The 24832-nt window shown below is 44.3% G+C and overlaps 1 protein-coding gene across 2 annotated transcripts in view; it reads right to left on the bottom strand.

The window, feature by feature from the left end:
- The window catches only part of PHF21B (PHD finger protein 21B), a 535870-nt gene that overhangs the window by 214723 nt on the left and 296315 nt on the right, over positions 1–24832 (bottom strand). For both annotated transcript variants that reach the window (XR_004540159.1, XM_033952615.1), the window contains exon 5: positions 3343–3435. Coding sequence is in view for 1 of the 2 variants with exons in the window: in XM_033952615.1 (XP_033808506.1) it covers positions 3343–3435 (93 nt within the window). In the remaining variant the exon portion in view is untranslated. The remainder of the gene's footprint in view (positions 1–3342; positions 3436–24832) is intronic.

Here is a 24832-nt window from a genome sequence, read left to right as displayed (position 1 = left end):
CAACAGTAAGTCAAGGACATGACTGGACATGAGACATAGTGTACATAAGAGGAGTGATACAATGAAGTGTCTGTCTGCTGGCATTTGTTTAGTTGAAGAGGAAGGTCTTCACTGCTCTTCGGAATGCCATGGGTGAGTTCTGTCATCTTAATCTGTTCAGGCAGCTGGTTCCATAGTTGAGGAATAAAGTGGCTGTAGGAGCGCTTATGAGCTATTTCCATCTTGAGGGATCTTCCCGGGAGGATGCCTAATCGTCTCTCTGCTTCGGAACGGAGTGGGCAGTTAGGGGTGTACTGGTGTAGCTTGAATGTAATGTAGGTGGGGTTATGTTGTGGAATCTTTTGTGAGCTATCACCAGGGCCTTGAATATGCAGCATTTTTTGACAGGTACCCAGTGTTCTGTGTGGAGAGCTGGTGTGGTGAAGTCATAGTAGTTGAGGTCATATAGGAAGTGGATCGTTGCATTTTGGACTCGTTGGAGATGTTTGAGATCCTTTGTGGTTATGCCATTAAATAGGGAGTTGCAGTAGTCCATTCTACAGACTACATAAGCGTAGATGAACTGAGCTAGGTCGGGTTTAGAGAGGTATGGTTTGATCCTTCATAGTTGGCGCAGGTAATAGAAGGAAGTGGAGACAGAGAGATAGAAGGAAGTGTGAACAGAGAAAGACAGGTGGCCATCCAGTTGCACTCCAAGGCTGTGTACCTGGTCCTTTGCTGTTAGGGAAGTGGATTCCCAGTTTAGCGAGTGAAGCTGGTGATTTTCTTTCTGACCTAGAGGAGTTCAGTCTTAGGTGTTCAGCTGGAGTTTGTTGGCCTTCATCCAGTTCTTCATGTCTGGAAGTGTAGGAGATTGGTGAGCTGGGCAGATCGGTTCTCATCTAGTGGGAGTAGCAGTTGCAGGTCATCAGCATAGGAGAGGATTTTAATGTTGTATTTATGGGTAATGTCAATGACTGGTCTGATGTACAGGTTGAATAAGAGTGGGGACAGCAAGGCACCCTGGGGAACTCCGTATTTGATGGGTTTGGATTCATATTTGTTAGGGCCTAGGAGGACAGTTTGTGTTCTCTGGTGAAGAAAGGAGGCGAGTCATTGGAGAGCAGAGTTATTAATTCTGAGGTTTGTGAGTCGGTTCAGTAGGAGCTGGTAGTCAATGGTGTCAAAGGCAGTGCTTAGGTCTAGTAATACTTATAAGGCATTGCTTCCTTTATTGAGCATTGACCAGCTGTCAGCAATGATGTCAAGGAGAATTGACTCTGTGCTATGGCCTACCCAGAAGCCAGACTGAAAAGAGGATAGGGCTAGGGCTCCTTGTTCTTCTATGAATGGGAGCAGTCAGTGGAGCACTATCCATTCCAAGAGTTTGGAGACAAAAGGGAGGTTAGAGACCAATTGGTAGTTGTTTGGGTCAAGGGCTGGTTTCTTCAGGGTGGGCTTGATGATGGCCGATTTCCAGCTGAGTGGGACCTTCCCCATTGATAGGGAGATGTTTATGATTGGGAGGATGGATTCTGCCATCTTTGATAGATATAAGGAGGCTGGAGTGGCAGGGGTCAAGGATTTTGTTAGAGGGTCTGAGCTCTTTCAATGTTTCAAGAAGCTTGTCATGTGTGACCAGGTGTAGCTGGGAAAGGGTTCCACTTGATGGGGTTTCAGCAGTGTGAGGGGGACTCCTGTTGAGGGTGATGTTGAGTGTGTTATGGATATCGTCAATCTTGGTCTGGAAGAAGTTGGAGAGAGCTTCGCTGTCTAGATCTAAGGGGTAATTGTGCCCACTTCCTTGGGCAGCAGGAAAGAGGTGGTTTTTGTCAGAGTGAATAGGTGCCTGGATCAATTAGGGACTCTCTGTAGGAGCTGTGTGTAGTGGGCTATTTCTGCTTCTAGAATGGTGGATCATAGATTTTTCCAGTGTGTCTTAGTCTCTTCGTTTGGGTGCTTGACCCATTTCCTCTCTGCTTTCCTCAGCGTTCTCTTCAGGGATCAGGGGGCTGGAGATTTGTTGGTGACTAATTGTGTGGTTCTTTTCTAGGCAAAGCTGTCAAAGAGGAACTGGATTCCTGAGTGCCAGGTAGCAGCGACCTGTAGGGCAGCTCAATTCAGGGAAAAATTTTTCAATTCAATTCAGCCTAGCCTATTGAATCGATTTTTTTTTTATTCGATTTTCCTACCCAATTGGATGTTTTTTTTCAAACGTCCTGGTGGGATTATTTGTAGCTTATTCATTCACCCTACCCCCTTTGCCCTCTCCTACCCATGCTGGCGCTGTGGTGTAAACAAAATAAACAAACAAAAAATACTTTTCCTCTCTCTGTTAGGTCGTAGCTGAAATTCGCTTTCTAACACCAGCTCTGGTAGGACACATATTTCTCCTTTTTTTTGGTATTCATCCCCACAGTCCAGCATTTCTCTAATGAACACTCCCCCCATCCAGTATTTCTATCCCCCCTCCCTCCACACTATCTGTTGGGTTCAACTTCTCTCCCTTTCTTTTCCCTCCCACCATTCCATTGACCACCATCTCTCTCCCTCTCTTCTGTTTTAAGATCCATTATTTCTTCCCCTTCCCCCCCCACCCTCAGTCCGGCATATGCCCCTCTCTTTGGACCCCCCTCCCTCCGTGGTGCATACTTCTAATAGCTATACCTGGGGGCTCCCCAAATGCCGGTATGTTTCTCCTTTCTCTCCACTATTGTCCGGCTTCCCCCTGTCCTCCCGGTCTTACTTTCAAAACTAATTACGGCCTGCAGAGTTTCCCCAGTGATGCAGCGATTCTAGCAGGCTGCCATCAGCCTCCGCTACAATTTGAGAATTTGCGGGAGCCAGTCAGGAAGCCGCTCAGCGCTGAGCAGCAGCACCAAAGCATGATCCTGCTTGGTGCTGCTTAGTGGCTGAATAAACCAGAACTCTCAGCAGCCACTGACCGACCGGGTTAGCACCGGGCAGGAGTGTGGAAAGGTTGCTCCTGCCCGCTGCACCTCTGGACCACCATTGATCAGCAGAGGAGGTACGATGGACAGGGCAGGGAGTGGGGACAGGGTGCAGAGTCTGGGAGGGAAGGGAGCTGGGTGCAGAGTCTGACCTGGGGAGGAGGGAGGGAAGGAAGGAAGGGGGCTGGGCACAGAGCCTGACAGGGGAGGCAGGGAAGGAAGGAAGAAAGGGGGCTGGATGCAGAGCCTAGCAGGGAGGGGGCTGGGTGCAGAGCCTGACAGGGCACTTGAATATTAAGCCGCCCAACTTCTATTCAAGTCAACCATTTTTCCTCCTTTTGGAGGGGAAAATGGGGGTATCGAATTATATTCAGATCAACTTATATTCGAGTATATATGGTATTTGTCTTACCTGAGGTAGCACTGTGGGTCCATGTCCTGCCAACCTCTGCAAGGAGCTGACCTGAGGAACTTTGATTGGGACTGTAGTGATAGTTCCCAAAGCCTGTCCAGAGTAACAACATAGAAAAAAAAAGCTTTTATTAGTTGCTTTGTATAAAAATATATCAAAGTAGAATATCTGCAAGGTGTTGTTCTAGCAATTATAAAAGTAAAAGAAACTCAGAATTATAAAGTAGCTTCAATACCTAGTTGCACCAGAAGATATAAGACTCCAGTGAAATGCTCCTATTCTTAGAATGGAATTTAAAAGTTTAAAGATAATAATAAACTCAGAAATTAAGGGTGAAAATGAAAGTTGGCATATTTGGCCTGAGAAACAATATGGGGCTCATACTAACTGAAACTAACTGAAAAAATCATTCATAATCAACTTACCGAATTCATCGACAATACCCATGCCTTACATCCATGTCAAACTGGCTTTCGCTCTTCACATTCAACTGAATTCTCACTATTAGGTCTAGTCTCTACTATACATTACTATCATGATCATCAAAAATCTGTTCTCCTTGTCTCTCTTGACCTATCTGCAGCCTTCGACACCATTGACTATTCTCTCCTCCTCAACCGACTTAAAGATTGCGGCGTCACAGGCTCTTTCATGGTTTGTTTCGTACTTTAATGAACGCTGTTTTAAAGTTCATGTAAAGAATGAAACTTCTACTTCCATTTCACAAACCTATGGTGTCCCGCAAGGCTCCATTCTATCTCCTCTATTATTCAATATCTTTCTATCACCTCTTCTTACCCTAGCACAGTCTATCGGATTCAAGATCTTCGCCTATGCAGATGACATACAACTCCTTCACCCTATCAACACCTCAAACATCTTAGAAATAAACATTATCAACAATAAACTGGATACAATTAACGACTGGCTTTACACAAACAAACTCTCCCTCAATATTGACAAATCCTGTGGTCTCCTATTCCCAATCAACAACAGTGAGACTCTTGCAGGAAAAATTTCCATAAAATCCATTCCTATAAAAATAGAATCAAAAATAAAATTACTAGGAGTTACTATCGATAAAGATCTCACTTTCCACGATCACATCAGCTCGGTTGCTAAAATTTGCTTCTTCAAACTTCGCCTTATCCGCTCTCTAACTTCGATTCTAGAGACAGATGCAATCAAAATTCTAATTCATTATCTAGTCATTTCTCACCTTGATTATTGTAACTCCCTTTATAATGGACTTCCTCAAAAAGAAATTTGACGCTTACAATTAATTCAAAACACAGCAATAAAACTCATCTATAAAACCGGTAAATTTGACCATGTTACCCCTCTTTTGAAGGAAGCACACTGGCTCCCCATTACACACCGTATCACTTATAAAACCATTCTGCTCACTTTTAAAATCAGACTTTCTCACCTGCCTTCATACCTAGACGAGCTCCTCATCCCACAACGCTCAATACGTCTACTGAGGTCAGCCGATCAGAAACTCTTGTCAATTCCTTCTATAAAAGATTTCTTCTACACTAGGAAAATAAACTTTGCAGTAGTAGCTCCAACTTTGTGGAATGCTCTGCCACAGCTACTCCGATCCGAACATCAACTTGATAAATTTAAGATAAGCCTGAAGACTTTCTTATTTAGCGACGCCTTTTCCTGTGTTTAGATTTTCCCTTTTATATATATATATATATTTTTTTTTTCTTTTTCTCCCTTTTCTTTCATTCTTCATCTTTTTCTTCTTTTCATATTCAGCCAACCTCTTTTATAAAGCGATCCCACCCTATATGTTTTACCCTCTTCCCTCTCTCCTTTCTTCTTTTAACATGTAACTCTCCCCCCATCCTTTAACATGTAACTCTCCCTCACCTTCAAGTCTGTCTAGTTAATGTCTTTGGTGTGCACTTTCATTATTTTTTTAATATATTTATCTTTTTTTAAAATTATTATTGTAAACCGGCCAGATACTTGTTGATGGTTGGTATATTAAAAGTCAATAAACTTGAAACTTAAAAAAAAAACCCACATCTAAAAAGTGGCCTAAATGGTTACCTGGACAATCAAAAAGTCTGATCGTCCAAGTACCCATAATCAAAGCTGGTTTTAGATGTATCTAAAACCAGCTTAGGCCTTTCCCCTGCCTCTGAACGCATAAAACAAAAAGAGGCGTTTTCAGAGGAGTGGAAATGGCAAGAGGTGGGCTGGCCTACACCTAGGCGTACAGCAGGTATAACCAAAAGTTTAGGCAGGTTATCTAGTCAGCACTTAAATGTTTTGATTTTGACCAAGTCAAAACAGGTATAAGTGCCGAAAAAGAGGCTGCTAAGCTGACCGCTGCAGCTCAGTGGCCCCAGCAACCACCCCCCTCCGAACCACAGCACTTCAGGGTGAGCATCGCGGCAGGGCATCTCCCCTACTGGCGATCCTCACCCCAAAGTGCCGCGGTTTGGAGGGGGTGGGAGATCACCGTCGCGGCAGGAGAGATGAGCCATCTCTCCTGCAGCGATCAGCCCTCCTCCTCGACTACGATCGGGCAAGAGGGAGCCCAAGCCCTCCTGCCCGGCAGCACCCCACCCGCCGATTATGATCGGGCAGGAGGAAGCACAAGCCCTTCTGCCCGGCGGCACCCCCCCCCCCCCCTCCCGCCGATTACAATCGGGCAGGAGAGAGCCCAGGCAAACCCCCTACCCCCCACCCCCACTAAGATACGGGCAGGAGGGATCCCAGGCCCTCCTGCCCTAAACGCACTCCCCCTCCCACATACGCCCCCCTGAACCCTCAATCACCCCTCCTGCCGACCCATGAGACACCCCCCCCTGCCGAACCCCTCGACCCTCCCCAATCCCCCTCCCCGTACCTTTAAACGATGTCCGGATGGACGGGTGCCAAGCCCATCCGTCCTGCAGGAATGGCTGTCCTTAGGGCCTGATTGGCCCAGGCGCCTCAAACCCCACCCACAGGTTGGGCCTGAGGCGCCTGGGCCAACCGGAATCAGCCCAGTAGCCTTAGGCCCCTCCTGTGGGCAGAGACTTAGGCACGATCATATGTTACTAAATTGGGCTCTCCTTAAAAATTTTTGGACATGCACATGCGATACCATATCAGATGTGCTTTCCATTGAAGGAGTCTGGGACTGGTTTTCCTGAGTTTTAAATTAAGTTTTCTCTTTAATAAAATGCTGAATTATGTTTAGCTCCAGACCTAGCTTATCTCATGTTCTAGCCTGCCTATACTGGGTGTTTTGGCTTGGGCATTTTAGCTTCTTATGGTTATCTCAGCATACATGATATTGTATTCCGCCCTCCTGGACATGTAACAGAAAGACTGCAGGGCTTAGATAAGTGACCTGCTAGTGTAAACTTAGGACCAATGATTGTTAAGAAAAGTAACACGTGAAAATTTTTTTCTAGAATTCAATTGTATAGCCAGAAAAATGAATAAATATCTCTGGCAACTTCCTGGTTTTGGCACTTCTGAAGCTACCTGCTTAGGGCTCAGGGGTCCGCATATGCTGAATAAAATATACCTGTCGCTTTCTTCAAGTCTCTAAGTTTTGTGACTGACCAAAGTGACCTTTCACCATCTTAACAAAAATTACTAATTGACAAATCATTTTTGGCTGTTTGGATGAGTCTCTTCCTCTGACACATGGTGGCCTTAAACTTTTTCGTATTATGTGTACTCTTGCTCTACAAATTATATTACTTAATTGGAAGAACCTTTCCAATACACAGTGTTCTCCCCAGCGCTTTTCAGCCGGGCGCTCCGCCCAGCAAATTTAGATGCCCGCCAAGCTGTCATCTGACGAATCCTGCTGCCGCCACTGCTTAAAGCGCAGTGTGAAGAGCCGCCGAAAGACTCCCGCCAGACTTAGAACAAAACCCAGCAAGCAACTCGAACCCGGCTTCCCTCCGAAACCGGAAGTTTACGTCGGGGGGGGGGGGGGGGGGGGTAGGGAAGAGAAGCTGGCACGGACCATTAGAGCACCGGAGCATGCGGGAGATAGGCCAGCCACGGAGGGAAGATTACTTGCTCTTGCTTACTTCAGGCCTTTCTCGCTGCCGGGTCCTGCTTACTTTCTGTTTTCGCGAAGGCAGGACCCGGCAACGAGAAAGGCCCGAAGTAAGCAAGAGTAACAAGTTGTAAGCTTCCCTCTGTCGCTGACCTTTGGGAGATAGGTCAGCGACGAAGGGAAACTTGCAACTTGCCTTTGTCTGTAGCGAATATGCCGGGTGTGTGAGACGGGGGGGGGGGAGGAGGAGAGGGTGAATGGGAGGAGAAAAGCTGCTGTACCCAATTAGGGGGGAGAGTGAAGAGAAATGCTGCTTCTGCTGTACCCAACTGGGGGGTGGGAAGAGAAATGCTGATAATACTGCTGTACCCAATGGGGGGAGGGGGAAGAGAAATGCTGCTGCACCCAATTGAGGAGAGAGAAGGAAGGAGGGAGAAGGAAGATCAGGAAAAGGAGGAAAGAGATGCAAAGACCATGGGAGGGAGGGAAAGAAGATACCATACCATGGAGTGGAAGAGAGAGATGTCAGGGCATATGGGGGGGGGGTGGAGCAGGGCCGGATTAAAGGATAGGCCCAGTAGGCACAGGCCTAGGGCCAAAAATGGTCAGGGGGGGCCCGCCAGTGCTGTGCTTTGGGGCCTTACCCTTGCTGGATTCGCTGGCAGCAGCAGCCTCATCATCATCCCGAGTGCCCCCCCCAACCCGATCCGACCCTCCTTTACCTCCTTCCCTCATCAGTTGAAAGGTCACTTGGACACACAATGTCAGAGGCGTGAAGAAAGTACAAGTTTTATTCACAGCATGCATGCTGGACCCCTGAGCTCCAAGCTGGCTCAGAAGTGCCGAAACCAGGAAGTTACAGAGATATTTATTCATTTTTCTGGCTATACAACTGAATTCTAGAAAAAGCTTTTCACGTGTTACTTTTCTTAACACTCATTGGTTCTAAGCTCACACTAGCAGGACACTTATCTAACTCTTACAGTTAAATGTACAGAAGGGCAGGGTACATCATGGCTCAAACTCTTATCTATTCAGCTTACAATGTGGTAAGGTAGGGACATACATTTTAGGCAGATGAAGTGAATAGTTTATACACTGTTTTCAGCTATGTAGACCAGAGCAATATTTTAAACAACAGTTAACCATTTCATGACCCTACATTCCCCCCTTTCAGGCTGGCGTACCTAAGGAGCCAAGCCTGACAAAATAAAGTTAGGGGTCAGGAAAGTCGGGGTCCCCAGTGGGTAAGGGACGATACTGGGAGAGGGCCAATGCAGCAGTGGAACGTTTGACAGCAGAGTCCATAGTTCAGTGGAGCAGCTTTATGGCTATGGGGACCACACAGGGCAGGCAGCAAAGGAGCAGAGAAGACAGGGCAACCAGCAAGATGATATTCAGTGCTGAACCAGAGGGCAACCAGGAGCTGAAGGTACCAGAGATCCAGTCTGCAGTAAGATCACGTCAGGGAACATGAGCCAGTTTGGTGATACGATCCACAACGTCCTCGATCATTTTACTCAAGTTCAAGGCAGCAGTTGGAGAGGTTGAATTTACCACAGACACCACCTTCTGTCTAGAGCTAGGCAGTTCTGATAGATAGCAGTGTGCATTTTAGCATTCGAAGCTCAGGTGGTCTCATTAGTTATCAGTTTGAATATAGCTTGTAGACAAATAATGCAGTTCAGCATATAGATTGTGGTCCGATAGCCCCAGGTGTCATCCTCGGTTCATGTGGTAGGTCCATAAACAGCAATGATCCGTTCTGCAGGCCAGTCATCACCCCATTCACCTATTTTAAGGGAATTGGTGGAAGTAGACCGCTTTTGGCGACCTCTGGTGTTGAATACAGGGGCTCCCAGGTGTTCACCATCGGGAAGAAGCTGGGACGAATCATGTAAAGCACACATGTACCAGTCTAGTTAGCAGGCAATCAAGAGTGGGCAAACAGATCACAGAGCCAGTATCAACTATCAGGAGCTGACCATCATTCATAGGAAGTTCCGTTAAGCAGTGTCTGAAGGGCGCTGAAGACAGTGGGAAGCAACAATGGAGGTTCACAAGGCCCATTGTGAAGGTCGTGGACCTGACGTAAAAGTGAGGGTCTGTGAAGTCAGGTTTAACATGTCCAGCTGCTTTGCCTCCCATAGCCACTGTTCTCCCATACCAGTCCCTCCTCATACAAAATAATTGCTAACATTAAGAGTCTGACCTATAGTTTCAGCAAACTATATAAACAGATTTCTAGTGATTACAGGATATTAGTATCTACTTTCATAATTTCATAAAACTGGGGAAACACCACAGAGTGATAGACAGGAGCACATGAGTGGGATACAATTCGGACATATACATCAGTACCTGAGTCTCACCTTTTACCATCAATATACAATGCCATGCAGTCTCTGGCCTTCTGGACTTGGACATTGGCATTCCAGTTATATGGGTCAGTGATAGTGAAAACCATGGGATTACAGTAGCCTGTAGTACACAAGGGGCCGGAGCTAGGACCTATAGTAAGGGAAGCAGACGGGGTATTAGGGGGATATTTGTGTGGGTTATTGTAGGTGGCCCACAAGACACTTTCTCATAAAGGACAGGCTCCACCATTAGTGAAGGTTTCCTCATAGGGGCAGTTCTTAAAGGCATCAGGTTATAATAACACAGTTAATCTAGGGAGCCACACAAAACTGTATTAGGGGTAGTACCATGACCTTGAGAAACATCAAATAGCACACATGTATCACAATACAAAGACACCGGGTGAGTGGGGTCTACAATAAGAGTCTAGTTGATAAGTGGACCCTCAACATTATAAATGCAGATTTCCGCCCACTTTTAAACTTCATCACCAGTAGGTTGGAAACAGAAAATACCCTCAAATGTTTGACACTGTACTTAACTCCTTCATGCAAACAAACATCAGGCAAAGGGCTAGGGGCACTTGTTAAGTACAAAATACAGAAGAAAGAAACATAAGTGAGGGCAACACAAATATCATATATATATATATATATACTAACATAGGAAACTCATTTTTCTTTCAGGCACAACTTAGAAAACTTCAAACAGTTATACTCAAGACACTTGCTAAAGGCAGTGGTGAACCACAGGCAGTCAATTAAACTCAAACACTTATAAAGAATTATATTCAGAACACCTGCTAAGTACAGTGGTAAATATTCAGAACTTTTGAGGTCTTAGAAAGCTTCAGCTGAAGATCCGTGTTGTAGTGGAACCAAGTTTCATGTCCGGACACCTTTGACAACTGTAAGAGAAGAAATTAGGACAGTAAAAGGACCTATCCACCTAGGTTTCAGGGGGTCTGACTTCCAAGTTTTAGCCATACTGTATTTCCAGGGAATTACCCATGGACTTGTGTAGCTATCGGTAGTGGGGCCCTTTCCAGGACCCATTTATGGAGCTCTTGAAGGGCTTTAGCTAAAGACTGGACCTGACTCTGGAGGATATCTGATCCCAGAGTAGCAAAGGAACCAGGATCTGGGTTCACAATGGGTGGTTGCCGGCCGAACATGAGCTCAAATGGGGCTTAGATGGGATGCATCTAATCTGAAAAAGAACAGAAGGCAGCAGGACAGGTCAGGACAGATTAGTTTCTTCAATTCATTTTGTGAGAAGGGTCTTAAGAGTTCTGTTTATTCTTTCGACCTGACCAGAGCTCTCAGGATAGTAAGCAGCATATAATTTCTATTCAATTTGGAGGGCCTGAGCAATTTGTTGGACAACATTGACAATGAAAGCAGGGCCATTGTCACTGCCTATAAAAACAGGGAGACCAAAGCACGGAATTATTCAGGAGGTGTTTGGTTACTTCCCTGGCGCGTTCAGTGCAAGTAAGGAAGGCTTTGACCCATCTAGTCAGAGTGTCTGTGAAGACTAGGAAGTGACTGAGGGAATGGAAATGGGCATGTGGGTAAAATCTACAGACAGAACCTGCATCGGATATGTTCCAATAGGTTGGTATCCAAGTGGTGGCAGTCATCTGATTGGGAATTTTATTCTAGAACCGACAACACACTGTCGGACCATATGCCGGACTAGCTGATCAAGGTGATTGATAAAGAAATGTCTCTTGAGAGTCAATTTTCATAGCGGACATGGCATCTTTTGACAATCGTGAGGGCCAGGTGTTGAGGAATGAATATGAGGGTACCCGCTGTGCTTGCGTTTGAAGTATCAGTGTGTGGGTCTGGATTGGCACTTGAATTGGCGCATTTTGTATCCACCCCCCTTTCAGGACAGACTGGCCCAAAATAATGCATGCCCAAGTCTGTTCCTGAGAAGCGTACTGGGGTGTAAGGGAATCCAGAAAAGGAATGATTGTATACAGAGGGGCCGAAAGAGGGGGCAGAGACTGGCAGCTCGGGCTGTGCGGTTGGCAAGGGCATTGCCACGAGAGACAAGGTCCGTCACGTGTCTGTAAGCATGGCAGTGCATAACAGAAACATGTGAGGTAAGTTGTACGGCCTCAAGAAGGTCAAGAATGAGGGGAGCATGATGATCAGTCGGCTGGAAGCTGTAATGAAACCTCGATATTTCCAGATGGCCCTATGGGAATTCAAGTTAAGGAAAGCATATTTGGAGTCAGTATATATATTGCAAGACTGAGAGGCAGAGTGGCGCAGGGCAGAAGTGAGGGCATAAAGCTCAGCTTCTTGGGCAGAAGGGCCAGAGGGCAGGGGCCTGAGTCAGAAGTTTTTGGAGGCAGCGAAAAGACCGCTCCTGAAGTTGGGTCCAGACAAAAGGGGCTGTGTCAGCGCCTTTGGTGGAATCATACAGAGGACGAGCAATAGTAGAGAAATCAGGGATCCAGATGGGACAGTATCCTGCAATATTGAGAAAGGTGCTCAGAGCCTTGAAGTTATCAGGGACAGGGAGACTACAGACAGCCTGGACACGGGTGTAGGAAGGGACCTGGTACCCTGGGAGATTTGAAAGCCAAGGTAGGTGACACGAGGAAGGCATACTTGAAATCAATGTAAATATGGCCACAGGAAAATTTAAAAGGCAGACCCACTATCTGAAAGACTCAGATAAATAATAATAATAACAGTTTATATACCGCAATACCGTGAAGAGCTATGTGGTTTACAAAAGATTAGAGAAGGTACAAAATAATTGAACTTAAGATGTCTACTAACACATAGGAATTGTTCTCAATCCCTATTCTATATCAGGTTCCTATCCCAAAGAGCTGACTTGTAAAAATTAAGTAAAATGCAGTTCTGGATCCACCCACTAAGCAGGGTAGTCTGACACAAGCGCTCTCTAAAGCAGCAGTCCCTTCACTAACAGCTGACTGGCAAAAATATTTACTTCCTTATAAAAGCATTCCTAAAAATTACATTCTTACCTAAACTTACATGATTTATAAACAGAAATACAAAACAAAGATTGGAATATACAGTAAAACTTTGGATTGCAAATAACTTGGTTTGCAAATGTTCTATAAGACAAGCAATGATTAAATTTTAACTTGCTATACCAGTAACGTCTTGCAATACACATACATACAGTATAGAAGCATCACATTTTCACAACTGAGCCAATGGGTCCTCTCTATATGACGCTGCAGGAATGCAGTGACTGTTCCAAACGAGCAAGGGCTTGCAATACAAGTATGTATATTTTTGTACATGAGTGCCCTGGACTACAAGCATGCTTCTGGAACAAATTATGCTCCCAAACCAAGGTTTTACTGTACTCACAAGTTTAAACACTGTTCATGTTTTTCTTTTTTCTTTTTTTGTTACAATCAACATGGGTCTCAGTAGAGACTTACTCCCCCTTCCTACAGAATTTCACAAAGGAGAGAGAGAAGTGCATAAAGATCAAAGAGATCAAATTACAGATGTAGTCCTTTTCAGAATTTTTAAATTTAGACAAATAACGTCTAAATTTAGACAAAGAACTTCTTTTTAGCATGGAATATAAGTTCCAGAAATCATATTTTTCGTTTACATACATTTCTAAATATATATAAACATTTTATAACATAGCCAAAAACTTTAAATCTAAAACTACTTATCTGTTTCAGGAGAAACCGCATTTGAAGTGCTAAACACTTCATGGCCCTTATCAGCACAAAAGGAAAAGTACTCTCCTCTCATGCTGTGAACAACTGACAGTTTAAACTTCACTAATACATTTGGACAGACAGAACTCATAAAAAACCCGGGATACTGCAGGACTTGGGAATCAGATGAAGGGAAGAATTTGGCAAGGTCTGAAGCAAGGACGGTGAAGGATTTTCCAATTGGAATGCAAAATAGGCTGACTGGAAGAGGAACCGACAGCAAACGAATGCATAAAAACTTGACGGGTTATGTCCTCTTCCAGGGAGCCAGAGGGGGCCAGCCCACACCAAATATCGGCCATTCTAACTGGCACAGATAAATAAGGGTTGATTTGTTAAGTATAATCAAAGACAAATTCCTTTTTTAAAATTAGCTAACATATCAAGGGATCCCCACAGGTAGACAGACATCCCCCCCATTGTGCAATGGAGGACAAAAACACTTCCCTGAATTCCTGGCCCCGCCCATCTCTGGACTAGGGAAATGCAGTACTAACAGGTCCACACTCGCTTCGTCCTCAAGGACGTCTCAGACACTCTCAAACACACAAAACACAACAGATTTCAGTTCAGTTACTCAACCAGAAAATAACAGTTCCTAGAATCCTTCCCCACAACTTTTCAGCGACAGATCACGTGGCTTACTAGGCAGGAGACGAGAGACAGGATAGGGATGATCAATCCCCACTTACCAGATAGTGGCCACTCCAGGACAGAATTAAACTGATACAGATTCTTGTACTTTAAACTGAGACTAGATAAGTCAGTTGAAGCGGTCCAACGTCCTGAGGTCTGCCAACCCCCCAAAAGGAAGGCAGCCGGCTAAGCAGACACATCAGCCGTAGGACCAGAAACAAGTGACCAATCGAGTAACCAGTGGTCAAGAGACCTTCAAGTCCCAGTTCAGGCGCCAAATGAAAGGTCACTTGGACACACAATGTCAGAGGCGTGAAGAAAGTACAAGTTTTATTCACAGCATGCATGCTGGACCCCTGAGCTCCAAGCTGGCTCAGAAGTGCCGAAACCAGGAAGTTACAGAGATATTTATTCATTTTTCTGGCTATACAACTGAATTCTAGAAAAAGCTTTTCACGTGTTACTTTTCTTAACACTCATTGGTTCTAAGCTCACACTAGCAGGACACTTATCTAACTCTTACAGTTAAATGTACAGAAGGGCAGGGTACATCATGGCTCAAACTCTTATCTATTCAGCTTACAATGTGGTAAGGTAGGGACATACATTTTAGGCAGATGAAGTCAATAGATTATACACTGTTTTCAGCTATGTAGACCAGAGCAATATTTTAAACAACAGTTAACCATTTCATGACCCAGCCTCATCATCATCCCGAGTGCCCCCCCCCAACCCGATCCGACCCTCCTTTACCTCCTTCCCTCATCAGTGAGGTGCCAGAGGGAATCATTGCAGGAGAAAGCCCTGAAGCAGCCTGCTTAGAATAGAGCAGTGCTGTTTAGAGTCTCGTGATGGGAGGGAGGGAGAGATAGGAATGTCGGGGGGGGGGGAGAGTAGCAGTCTGCCCCGGGTGCTCGGCCTGGTGTCATGAACTTCTTTGGCTAGCAACAGCATTTACAATTCACTGCTGTTGCCAGCTTCAGGCCTTCCTCTCTGCCAGGTCCTGCCTACTTCTGTTTCCATGAAGGCAGGACCTGACAGAGAAGAAGGTCCGAAGCTGTCAACAGCAGTGAATTGTGAATGCTGCTGCCTGACGCCAGGCCTTGGGTGACAGAAGGAGGAAAGGGAGCAGAGGGGGAGAGACTTGCTGCACCCAACTGGAGGGAGAAAGAAGATGAGGGAGGGAATGAAACGAGATGCCAGGGATTGGAGGGAAGGGAGGGAGGAAGAGATGCCAGGGCATGGAGGGAAGAAGGAAAGTATGCCAGACCAAGGGAAAAGGAAGGGGGAAAGGAAGGAGGAGATGTCAGAGCATGGAGGGGGAGGGAGAGATGGAAGAAAAGGAAAGGAGTGAGATGCCAGAGAATCAGGGAAGGGAAGATACCAGACTGTGGGGTGCAAAGGAAAGAAAAGAGAAGAGAGAGATGCCAGAGCATAGGGGATGGGGTGGTGACAGAGAGAGAAAAATGGAGAGGTGGCAGAGCAGAAATCAATCATGTACAAAGGAGAAGAGAAGAGGCACAGAATAGACAGTTTATTGAAGGAGCATAAAAAGAAGGAAGATGCATATGGAACGGGGAGAGGGCAGACAGTGGATGGAAGGGGCTGATGCTGCATGGAAGACAGAGGGGATGGATGCTGGCTAGAAAGAAAAGTGAAGACAAGATGATTAAAGCAGAAACGACAAAAGGTATAAAAAATTGTTTTGTTGCTTTACGTAGAATCAAGTAGTATTGTATCTATTGATTAAAGTTTATAAATAGGAAATGGAAATAAGGCAGTTTTTTGGGGACTAAACCCCTTTCCTCAGGTCAGAACAGGATACCATAACAGCAGGGGTGCCCAAATGGTCGAGCGCGATTGACCAGTAGATCGCAAAGGCAATGTGAGTCGATCGCGTTGCCTTGGCAATCTTTTTCTTCCTGCCTCCCTGAGCCAGGCCAGGCGCGTACAAGTGCCGGAGTCACAAGACTTCACCTCCGACGTCAATTCTGACATCAGAGAGGAAGTTCTGGGCCAGCCAATCGCTGCCTGGCTGGCCTGGAACTTCCTCTCTGACGTTAGAATTGACATCAGAGGTGAAGTCTTGTGAGTCCGGCGCTTGTACATTCCAGGCCTGGCTTGTGGAAGCAGGGAGAAATCGGCATGGTGGCTTAGGGGGTAGGGAAAGAATCGGGGAAGGGGAGAAATTGGCATGATGGCTTGGGGGGGCAGGGGGAGAGAGACAGAAAGCAAAGGGGAGAGGCAGAAAGAAAAAAAAAATATTGGATTTATAGTCAGACGAAGGAAGTGCAAACAGAGACTCATGAAATTACCAGACAAAAAGGTAGGAAAAATGATTTTATTTTCAGTTTAGTGATCAAAATGTGTCTGTTTTGAGAATTTATATCTGCTGTCTATATTTTGCACTATAGCAATAGCGGTTTTTAGCACAGGGAGCCTATGAGCATCGAGAGCAGCGCAGGGCATTCAGTGCATCTCCCTGCTCTAAAAACCGCTATTGCGATTTAGTAAAAAGGGAGGTGGTATATTTGTCTATTTTTGTATAGTTATTCCTGAGGTGACATTGCATAGAATCGTCTGCCTTGACCTCTTTGAAAACCCACGGAATCTAAATGATAATTAACATTTTCTCTGCGTACAGTGTGCTTTCTGTTTTTTTAAAAATTTTATTGATCTACCGATCATTTTGACTTGGTCATTTTAAAAGTAGCTCGCAAGCCCAAAAAGTGTGGGCACCCCTACTGTAGAGCCATTTCTTGTATGACTGGGCTATATTTATCTTTTTTTTAGTTGTTTAAATTCATGCAGAAATAAATGGCTAGATTGAACCTAATGACTTCATTAACACCTTTCCCTTTTTTAACCTCTATACCATTTGAAAGAAGGCAAATACTTCTTAAATTTAGTAAAAATATTCTGGCACAAGTGTCAAACCTTAAAAAAGGAAATCATATTGAGCATTGGAAAATAATAATAATAATTAACTAATAAAAATAGTACACATTTAGGGCTCCTTTTACTAAGTTACGATAGTGGTTTTAGCGTGCGCTTAGCGCACGGAGGAATTGCCACGTGCGCTAGATGCTAATGCCAGCATTGAGCTGTTGTTAGTTTTCCCAAGTAGCGCAGGGGTTTGCGTGCGCTAAAAATGCTAGCGCACCTTAGTAAAAAAGGGGGTTAATTTTCCCCACCACCAAATTTCCCCATCCTGCCCTACCCGGCTACTTTTTCATGCAACCCGGCTGGAAAAAATTTCTGGGGAGAACACTGAATACAGATTATAATATATGGTGGAACACATTGAGGGGCATAATCGAAAGGGACGTATAAGTCAGTTTACGTCCATTTCGCAAGTCGTGCAAAGTTAAAAAGAGCATAAGACACATTTTCGAAAGATACGTCCAACTTTTTTTTTACTTTCGAAAATCATCTACTTATACATCCTGCCGATCTGATCGTCCAAGCCACTAAAGCGTCCATCTTTATACCACATTTCCGTCCAACTTTCCGTCCAAGTCCAAATTGCCTAGAACAAACCCTGTTGGACGTGGAAGGGGTCTGCAAAGTGATGGACTGCACACCCAGACATGCCACCTAAATAGTGGGGTACCTTACAGGGCACTGCTGTGGACTTCACAAAAAGGGTGCCATGGCTTCTCCTCACTACAGCTCCCTTATAGGTGATGGTGATCCCCCCAAACCACCTCAAGAATCCCCTAGATCCACTTATCTACCACCCCAATAGCCCTTATGGCTGCAGGAGCCACTTATATGCCAGTAAAAAAAGGTTTTGGGGGTGTATAGGGAAGTGCACATGTTTAAGTATCAATGCAGTGATTACAGGGGCTTACGGGCATGGGTCCTCCTCTCTATGGGTCCCTAACCCACCCCCAAGACGACTTAAGCTGCCTCTGGGCTGGACGACTAGGCTTTCCTATGCCAGACGGCCAGCTGATGATGTTCTGGAGGCTGAAATTTAAAGTTGTGAATAAAATTTTTATAGGGGGGGGTTGGTGATCACTGGGGTAGTGTGTGGGGGCCTGTGTTATGTGTTTGCAGTGCTCTGTTAAACTTTTGCTGTACGACTAAGTCTAAGCCGGCCCACGTCCTGCCCAACTCCCACCCTCGACATGCCTCCCGAAATGCCCCATTTAGCTTTGGATGTTGAGCGGCACTATGAAGGCCTAGGCCCTAGGTCGTTTAGAAATACGTCCAAAACCCGGTTTTATTATCGGTACTTGGACGTTTTTGAGAATTGTTCATCCAAGTGCCGATTTAGGCTGGTATTTGGATGTTTTTCTCTTTCGATTATGAGCCCTTTATGTTTAACTGCTAAATATGAAAAGGTTATTGCAAGAAAAAACAAACTCTCTCAGCTCATGTAATGATACATGGGAACCTTTATTTACACATTGTAATATAGAATATTGATTGGTCCTTTGGTATCATTAACCTCAAACTGGTTATATTCTCTGCATTGATGTATTGGTTATGCCTATATTCCATTTACACAAACTGTAAATTCTGATAACGTCACTCTTGTTACGTCTGTGTAGTATACCTATTGCTGTGGTATTTTCTTCATATGCCTTCTGTTGTGCAATTGTATTTCCAGCATTGTATGCTGTTTGCATTATAAAATTAATAAAACTTTTTTGAACTGAAAAAAAAAAAGGTCCTAGCTCACGGTCACTGTCTAACACTAGCTCTGGCAGGATACATATTTCAAATCTGACATATTGTAATCACAAAATAGAAAATGAGGTCTTTCCCGAACATTCAATATTTGCTCAATAATTGAAATCACTTCACATTGAGATATACAAGTCTACAACAACTTCACATTCAAAGTGACTAAAAAGGTCACCTCCTGAAATTGATTAAACAATTCTAAATCTAAATCTTGTAAAAATTGAGTAGTATCCTGTACCAAAGCACGAGGGAAACAAAATGAGAGGACAAAAAACTGGGTCTTAAACTGCCTATACACAAATGCTAGGAGCCTGAGGGCCAAAATGGGAGAACTGGAAATCACTGCCAGCAATAAGGACCTAGACATAATTGGAGTCACAGAAACGTGGTGGACAGAGGAAAATCAATGGGATGTGGCCATACCGGGGTACAAACTGTACAGGAGAGACAGGACACATAAAAAGGGTGGAGGAATAGCGCTGTACATAAAAGACTCCATACCATCAGCCAGGATGGAAAAAACAGTACGGGCGGATGGCTTGGAATCACTATGGGTTAAACTACAGGGAGGAGCAGGGGCAGACATTAAATTGGGTCTGTACTACCGCCCACCAGAACAACCGGAAGAAATCGACCAGGAGCTGGAAGCTGAACTGAGGCAGGTATGCAGAAGCGGAAATGTGGTGGTGATGGGGGACTTCAACTATCCTGGGATAGACTGGAGTATTGGACACTCAAACTGCGCAAGAGAGACCAAATTCATAGAGGTCACGAGGGACTGTTTCATGGAGCAACTGGTCACGGAACCAACACGGGGCGATGCCACTCTTGACCTAATCTTCAACGGACTAGGAGGGCCAGCAAAGGAGGTGGCGGTATTACCCCCGCTAGGTAACAGCGATCACAACATGATCCAGTGCAGGCTTGAAATTGGATCATCAAAGGGGAAAAGAACCACAACGACGGCACTCAACTTCAAAAAAGGAAATTATGATGCCATGAGGAAATTAGTGGGAAAGAAACTCAAAGGCAACATAGGAAAGACGGAATCCGTAGAAAAAGCCTGGACCTTACTCAAGAAGACTGTGCACGAAGCGCAAAACCTATGCATCCCCAAGTTCAGAAAAGGGTGCAAAAAAAATAGAATGAAAAATCCAGTGTGGATAACAAATGCAGTGAAGAAGGCAATAAGCGACAAGAAGGCATCGTTCAGAAAATGGAAAAAAGACCAAACAGAGGAGAACCAAAAAGTGCACAAAGAACACCAGAAGGAGTGTCACCGAATGGTTAGAAAAGCAAAAAGAGAATACGAAGAGAGACTGGCAGAGGAAGCAACAAACTTCAAGTCGTTCTTCAGATACGTCAAGGGGAAGCAACCGACGAGAGAAGAAGTGGGACCATTGGACGATGGTGACAGAAAGGGAGTAGTAAAAGGAGAGAAAGAGATAGCTGACAGGTTAAATGAGTTCTTCACGTCAGTCTTCACGATGGAAAATATAACCAACATTCCGGAACCCGAGGAGATCGTTATAGGAGACCAAGACGATAAGCTGGTCGAATTAGAAGTAAGCCAAGAGGATGTACTCAAGCAGATTGACAGACTAAAGAGCGACAAATCGCCAGGTCCGGACGGCATTCATCCAAGGGTACTCAAGGAGCTAAAAAACGAAATAGCGGAGCCATTTAGACAGATATGCAACCTATCCTTAAAAACCGGAGAGATCCCAGAGGATTGGAAAATAGCAAATGTCACGCCCATCTTCAAGAAGGGCGCAAGAGGAGACCCGGGAAACTACAGGCCGGTGAGCCTGACCTCAGTCCCGGGAAAGATGATGGAGGCACTGATTAAAGACAGCATCTGTGAGCACATCGAAAAAAATGGGCAGCTAAAACCGAGTCAACACGGCTTCTGCAAGGGCAGGTCATGCCTCACTAACTTATTGTACTTCTTTGAGGGGGTGAGCAGCCAGATGGATAAAGGGGAATCTATAGACATCATTTACCTTGACTTCCAAAAAGCCTTCGACAAGGTGCCACACGAGAGACTGCTTAAAAAGATATGGAACCACGGGGTACAAGGGGAGGTCCACCGATGGATCAAAATCTGGTTGGCAAACAGGAAACAGAGGGTTGGCGTAAAGGGCCACTACTCAGACTGGAAAGGGGTCACGAGCGGAGTTCCGCAGGGGTCAGTGCTGGGACCGCTCCTGTTCAATATCTACATAAACGACCTAGAGGCGGGAACCAAGTGTGAGGTCATTAAATTTGCAGATGACACCAAACTATACAGCAGGGCTCAAACCAGGGAAGACTGCGAAGATCTTCAAAAGGATCTAACACAGCTGGAAAAGTGGGCCGAAAAATGGCAGATGAGCTTCAACGTGGGGAAATGCAAGGTCATGCACGTGGGGAAAAAGAACCCGATGTTCACATACAAAATGGGGGGAACACCACTAGGGGTCAGCAACCTGGAGAGAGACCTGGGAGTGATGGTAGATGCAACACTGAAGGCATCGGCGCAATGCGCCACAGCCTCTAGGAAAGCAAACAGAATGCTGGGTATCATTAAGAAGGGTATTACGACCAGGACGAAGGAAGTCATCATGCCGCTGTATCGTGCAATGGTACGGCCGCATCTGGAGTACTGCGTCCAGTACTGGTCACCGTACCTCAAGAAAGACATGGCGGTACTTGAGGGAGTACAAAGAAGAGCAACCAAACTGATAAAGGGAATAGAAAATCTCCCATATACCGACAGATTGAAGCAGTTGGGACTTTTCTCCCTGGAAAAGCGAAGACTTAGAGGAGACATGATAGAAACCTTCAAGATCCTGAAGGGCATAGAAAAAGTAGACAGGGACAGATTTTTCAAATTAAGGGGCGCCACAAGTACAAGGGGGCACTCGGAGAAATTGAAAGGGGACAGGTTTAGAACAAACGCTAGGAAGTTCTTTTTCACTCAGAGGGTGGTGGATACATGGAACGCGCTTCCAGAGGCTGTTGTAGACAAGAAAACATTAAATGGTTTCAAAGAAGGTTTGGATAGATTCCTGGAAGAAAAAGGGATTGAGGGGTATAGATAGGTATAGACCATTGCTCAGGCAATGGGCATGGTGGGCCGCCGCGGGAGCGGACCGCTGAGCAGGATGGACCTATGGTCTGCCTCAGCGGAGGCAACTTCTTATGTTCTTATGTTCTTATATGAAGAAATCTCAGGGATAAAAGGAGCCAAAAATGTATCTGTATACTTGCAAACCTTTTCCAAAAGAGAACCCGTAGTAGAAACTATCAGATGTCCAGGGGGACGCAAAAAATTTTAATGAACTTTCGGAAGAAAGTAGAGTATCGGAATTTGAAAAGTTTGAACTCTGAGGAATTTATATTCTGATTTAGTCAAAAAACCTAACTTTCTAGCTTCATTCACAATAAACAACAATTAAGACATGATGTCATCAGAAAGATCTTGAGAAAGTTGAGTGTAGTATCTTGTAATTGAGAATAAGACTCTTGATAGTAATATTGTTTATCCAACACAACAATATCTCCACCTTTATCTGCTCTACGAATCACAATGTCTTTATTTTGACATAGTGCAGATAAGGCAGTCTCTTGAGCTGAAGTCATATTCTTTTTAAATCTACGCTGTTGTTTTTCAATTCGGTCTAATTCTTTATAAATTAATAAGCGAAACCCAACTAGTTTCTGGATGTAAAGATTAATCGTCAAATTCAATCATTTGAAACCACAGTGCATGTAAAACCCTCAGATTGTAACACACTTTTGCAATATTCTAGCATGCATCCAAGTGTTCTTAAAAATAACCTTCCCACCTCTCAATTTTTTCAGTATAGAAGAATTTGTTCTTCTCTAGTGACTTTTAAAAATCAGGCAGTGGTTCTTAAAAACCGTTATCAAGAACGGGGTTATCTGCATCATGTGATTCAAAAAGCTTATCATAGAGCTAAATAGAGTCCTAGACAACAGCTTTTGGAATATCGAGAAAAATCTACTCAAGATAGTACATTTCCTTGCATATTGAAATTTTCCTAGGTGTCCCAGAGATTGGGGAGGAAAATCAAAGATATTTGGCCGATGCTGCAGGAGAAAATGTTTTCAAGATCTTGACTGTACTGCTGCATTTTCTAGAAATCGTAACTTACAAGATAAATTATGTAAGAGTGATGTATGGACTACGTCTGAGGTTGGGAGGGTTGGTCACTTTAAATGTGGGAAATGTGCTGCATGTGACAACATGGTTGAAGGCTCGACTGTTTTTCTTCCTGGAAGAGCCCCTATTGGTCTATGAACTTTGACATCGTGTGAAACAAAAGGGGTGATCTATGGACTAATTTGTCCATGTGGCCTCACTTATATTGGTCAAACATCTAGAAACTTTAAGACAAGAATATTTGAACACCGATTGAATATCTCAAATAAAAAAGAAATTGATGTGTTGACAAGACATTGTGTTCAAGAAAAACATCTATTTTCAGAAATAAAGTGTGTTGTATTGGATCATATCCTGTTTTCTGTCAGACAGGGTAACATTAGACATAAACTCCACCAACATGAACAGCGCTGGATTTACTTTCAGAACACGATCTGGCCCCGTGGGCTAAATCAGAAGATTGAGTGGTATGCCTTTTTTTTATTTTTTTTTTTGTTTTTTTTTAATCTTATTGACTTTTTGATGTTTTGGTTTTTTGAACCTTTGGTATTTAGAAGTTTTGTATTTAGAAGTTATTGTTTTTTGGGGGTTTACCCTGGATGTACTGCTCCTGGAAGTGTTCCGGGTTCTCTCTATTTCTGTGCTGTGCTATCCTGTGCCGTTGTGCACTCTATGAGTAAACGTTGCTCAGATGGAAGTGTGAATTCCTGAAGAAACCATCAGACGGGTGGTGAAACAAGATCTTGTAGGAATTGTTGGCCTGTCGTCGAGTTACTGCTGCAATCTTCAAACGCCATTTAAGTGAACATGTCTGCTATCGGCAAAGTTGGGTTATGACAGCAAGGTTCTGGCGCCAGAGCTAAGTTTTTGTTCTTTCTAATTTTCTTCTGTTAGCTGAATGCCTTTTAAGTATTGGTTCATCTTGATATAAAATGCGTTTATGAGTATAGGCTTCTTTTGATATTTATGAAAATATATATATAAAAAAAGGTTTTCCTACTGTGCACAGTAGAGGGTTTTGAAGCTCTCTGGATCCCTACATTCTTTTTCGGTGTGAGTTTTTTGCCAATAATAAAAACAACGCTAGCTTAAAAATCATCAATGATTGCTACATGATAAATAACTGAGGCTTTTTCTCCACCTTTTTAAGAGAATGTTGGATCTGAGATATTGGACCCACTACTGTGAGTAACATTTTTTTCAAATTTTGGATTTAAACATCTCTATCATTTCTCCCCTCTCCCGCCTTTCCTTCAAAGCATACAGATTGAGATCTTTAAGTCTGTCCCTATACACCTTATCACGAAGACCACACCCCATTTTAGTAGCCTTCTTCTGGACCAACTCCATCCTTTTTATATCTTTTTGAAGGTGCGGCCTTCAGAATTGTACACAATATTCTAAATGAGGTCTCACCAGAGTCTTATAAAGAGACATCAATACCTCCTTTTTCTTACTGGCCAAACTTCTCCCTATGCAACCTAGCATCCTTCTAGCTTTCACCGTAACCTTTTCAACCTGTTTGGCCACCTTAAGATCATCATATACAATCACACCCAAGTCCCGCTCTTCCGTCGTGCATATAAGTTCTTCACCCCCTCCCTCTGGTTTTTGCAGCCCAAATGCACGACCTTGCATTTCTTAGCATTAAACTTTAGCTGCCAAATTTCAGACCATTCTTCAAGCTTCAAAAGGTCTTTCTTCCTGTTATTCACACCATCCGGCGTGTCTACTCTATTGCAGATTTTGGTATCATCTGCAAAGAGGCAAATCATACCCAACAACCCTTCAGCAATATCATTCATAAAAATGTTAAAAAGAACAGGCCCAAGAACAGTACTTTGAGGCACACCACTGGTAACATCCCTCT

The sequence above is a fragment of the Geotrypetes seraphini genome, chromosome 7, assembly GCF_902459505.1.
Source record: "Geotrypetes seraphini chromosome 7, aGeoSer1.1, whole genome shotgun sequence".
NCBI classification, from domain to species: Eukaryota; Metazoa; Chordata; class Amphibia; order Gymnophiona; family Dermophiidae; genus Geotrypetes; species Geotrypetes seraphini.
This window is presented reverse-complemented; position numbering and strand designations above follow the sequence as displayed.